Source organism: Euleptes europaea, chromosome 3, assembly GCF_029931775.1.
Source record: "Euleptes europaea isolate rEulEur1 chromosome 3, rEulEur1.hap1, whole genome shotgun sequence".
In the NCBI taxonomy this organism is placed as follows: domain Eukaryota; kingdom Metazoa; phylum Chordata; class Lepidosauria; order Squamata; family Sphaerodactylidae; genus Euleptes; species Euleptes europaea.
In genome coordinates, this window is record NC_079314.1 from 61740813 (window position 1) to 61742878 (window position 2066).

General features: G+C 36.2%; 1 protein-coding gene across 1 annotated transcript in view; it reads right to left on the minus strand.

The window, feature by feature from the left end:
* Positions 1–1441: 1441 nt before the first annotated feature.
* Positions 1442–2066, minus strand: part of FOXP2 (forkhead box P2) — a 219596-nt gene continuing 218971 nt past the window's right edge. Inside the window, exon 18 of the mRNA XM_056845731.1 lies at positions 1442–1790. Coding sequence (XP_056701709.1) covers positions 1646–1790 — 145 coding nt within the window. The 3' untranslated portion in view covers positions 1442–1645. The remainder of the gene's footprint in view (positions 1791–2066) is intronic.

Consider the following 2066-nt stretch of genomic DNA (forward strand, 5'->3'; position numbering starts at 1 on the left):
TTCTTTTGGGTTTGGAGTTGTCAAAAAGAAAAAACAACAACAATAACAAAAAAAATAAACCCAGCATTCCAACAATTTGGCCTGTGCAAGTCTTCCAAAGGGAGTGTATTGTTAGTGTTAGTATCCCGTATAAACAGAGGCAGAATTATATGTAACTTTGGTTTGACTGAAAATAAATACCATGGTCTACAATTGCTATAATCTTTGCTTTCAGTGTAAAAACTCACCTAGATTACTTTAAATCAATATGAAATTAATTTTTGGCTTTACTAGACCTTTTTATGTTTGGTTCCTACTTTTTTTGTCATTATAACTTAAGACTATAAAAAATAGCACACAACGAAGATTAAGACCATACAAGACTTCCTCTAACAACATGTAATTCACCACAGGGGGGTGGGGAACCAGTATGAATGGGGAGGGAACAGAGTTAACAAAAAATAATATATTTTACATTAACAATATGCAATCTGCATTTGCATCAAGTACATTTGTTTTGGTCAGTGATCCATATCGGTTGCTTTCTATCGTAACGTCTGCCCAGACTTTGTTCCCACCTCTGTCCTAACATGAAAGCAAATCTTCACTGCATTTAACGATTGACTTTTGGCCTCAAAAGATTACATTATGACAAAATTAACTTTTGTTTCTTCCCCCTCCATATTTGTTTCTTGGTACAGGTCTAAATGAAAAGATCCCAGAGGTCATCAGAAAACAGCAGGTAGTTCGTGGAAAGGTTCCTTTGTACTAATTAAAGTTACAGAAGGCTGACCAAAGCGGGTGGCTGCTTCTGTCGTGGAGCTATTATTGGCCATTGTTAAAGAAGGCTTTGGTTTGCAGCTGTAGCCTTTGACTGTGTTTGCAGGTAGACAAAGCTTTATCACAAGGAGGTAAAGAGTACAGTTGTAAGATAATATGCAGATATGCAAATGTTTCTATGGTGCTTGCACAGACAATGTTAGCTTAGGATTGCACTTTACATCTTAACACTAACAGCACAGACTGGAAGCTTAAAAAGGTTTTTAGATGGTTTGCAACAGTCTAATTACTGTGGTTTGTTATAACTAACTCATGTCATTTACAGTTGGTGGCACCAACATAAAAAACTAATGTTCTGTTGTTTAAAATTCAGCTAGATACAAGCAGTGACACTAAATTTCTGATACTACTCCTGTGCAAATTAAAAACGATAGCAACAAGTTGAACTTGACCAGCAATTGTTTCTAACATTATTACAACTACCTTATGCTGGAATTTTCACATTGATGAAACTAACACTATTTTTGGCAGTATATGAGGCCCATTTGCTTTCTATAGAACATGTATCCTCATATTCAGTCATTTTATGAACCCTTGATAGCCACATTTTTTAATGGGCAAGCCATTATATATAAACAGTTTATTTTTATTTTTCAAGAAAATCAGTTTGTCTTTTTAAAAAAAAGAAAGAAAGAAAAAACAAGCTATTTGCCTGTTTGTAACTGGATTCCCAAAGGGCTGCCATAATGAGTTCCTTTAGGGCTGTTCTCCTTTATCCATGCTTAATAAATAGTCACAGTAAAAATTTGTCAAATATTCATGGTTGTGGAGTGGTTGTGAAGGTCAGTGATATGTCCCTTCATTCTGAGGTTTCTAAAGTCTCTGTTCATTCCAGATCTTCAGATAAAGGCTCTTCCTCAATCTCTCTATCATCTTCCAATTCTGGACTGTGATTCGCTGTTGTCACCAAGGACATCGGACAGTCTTCATCCTCAGCAATCACTGGTTCTTCCTTGACGTGGATTGAGTGTCTGCAAAAGAATGGACGTGTCACATGAGCTCTACTGATATATTTGAACCACAATCCCATGATTAATTTTCTATAATTTCTCCCCAGAAGTTAAGGATGGGTTACAATATAGGTAAGTAAACAAAATACATTCAAAAAGATAAAATCTTTGTACAAAACCTCAAGCTCACCACCAACCTTAAGCCTGCACCACCAATTACCATGTCAAACCTGCCTTGTAGAGCTTCTTGACTACGATCAGTCTTGAACTATTTTGGAGGGGAAGCAAGCTGTACAA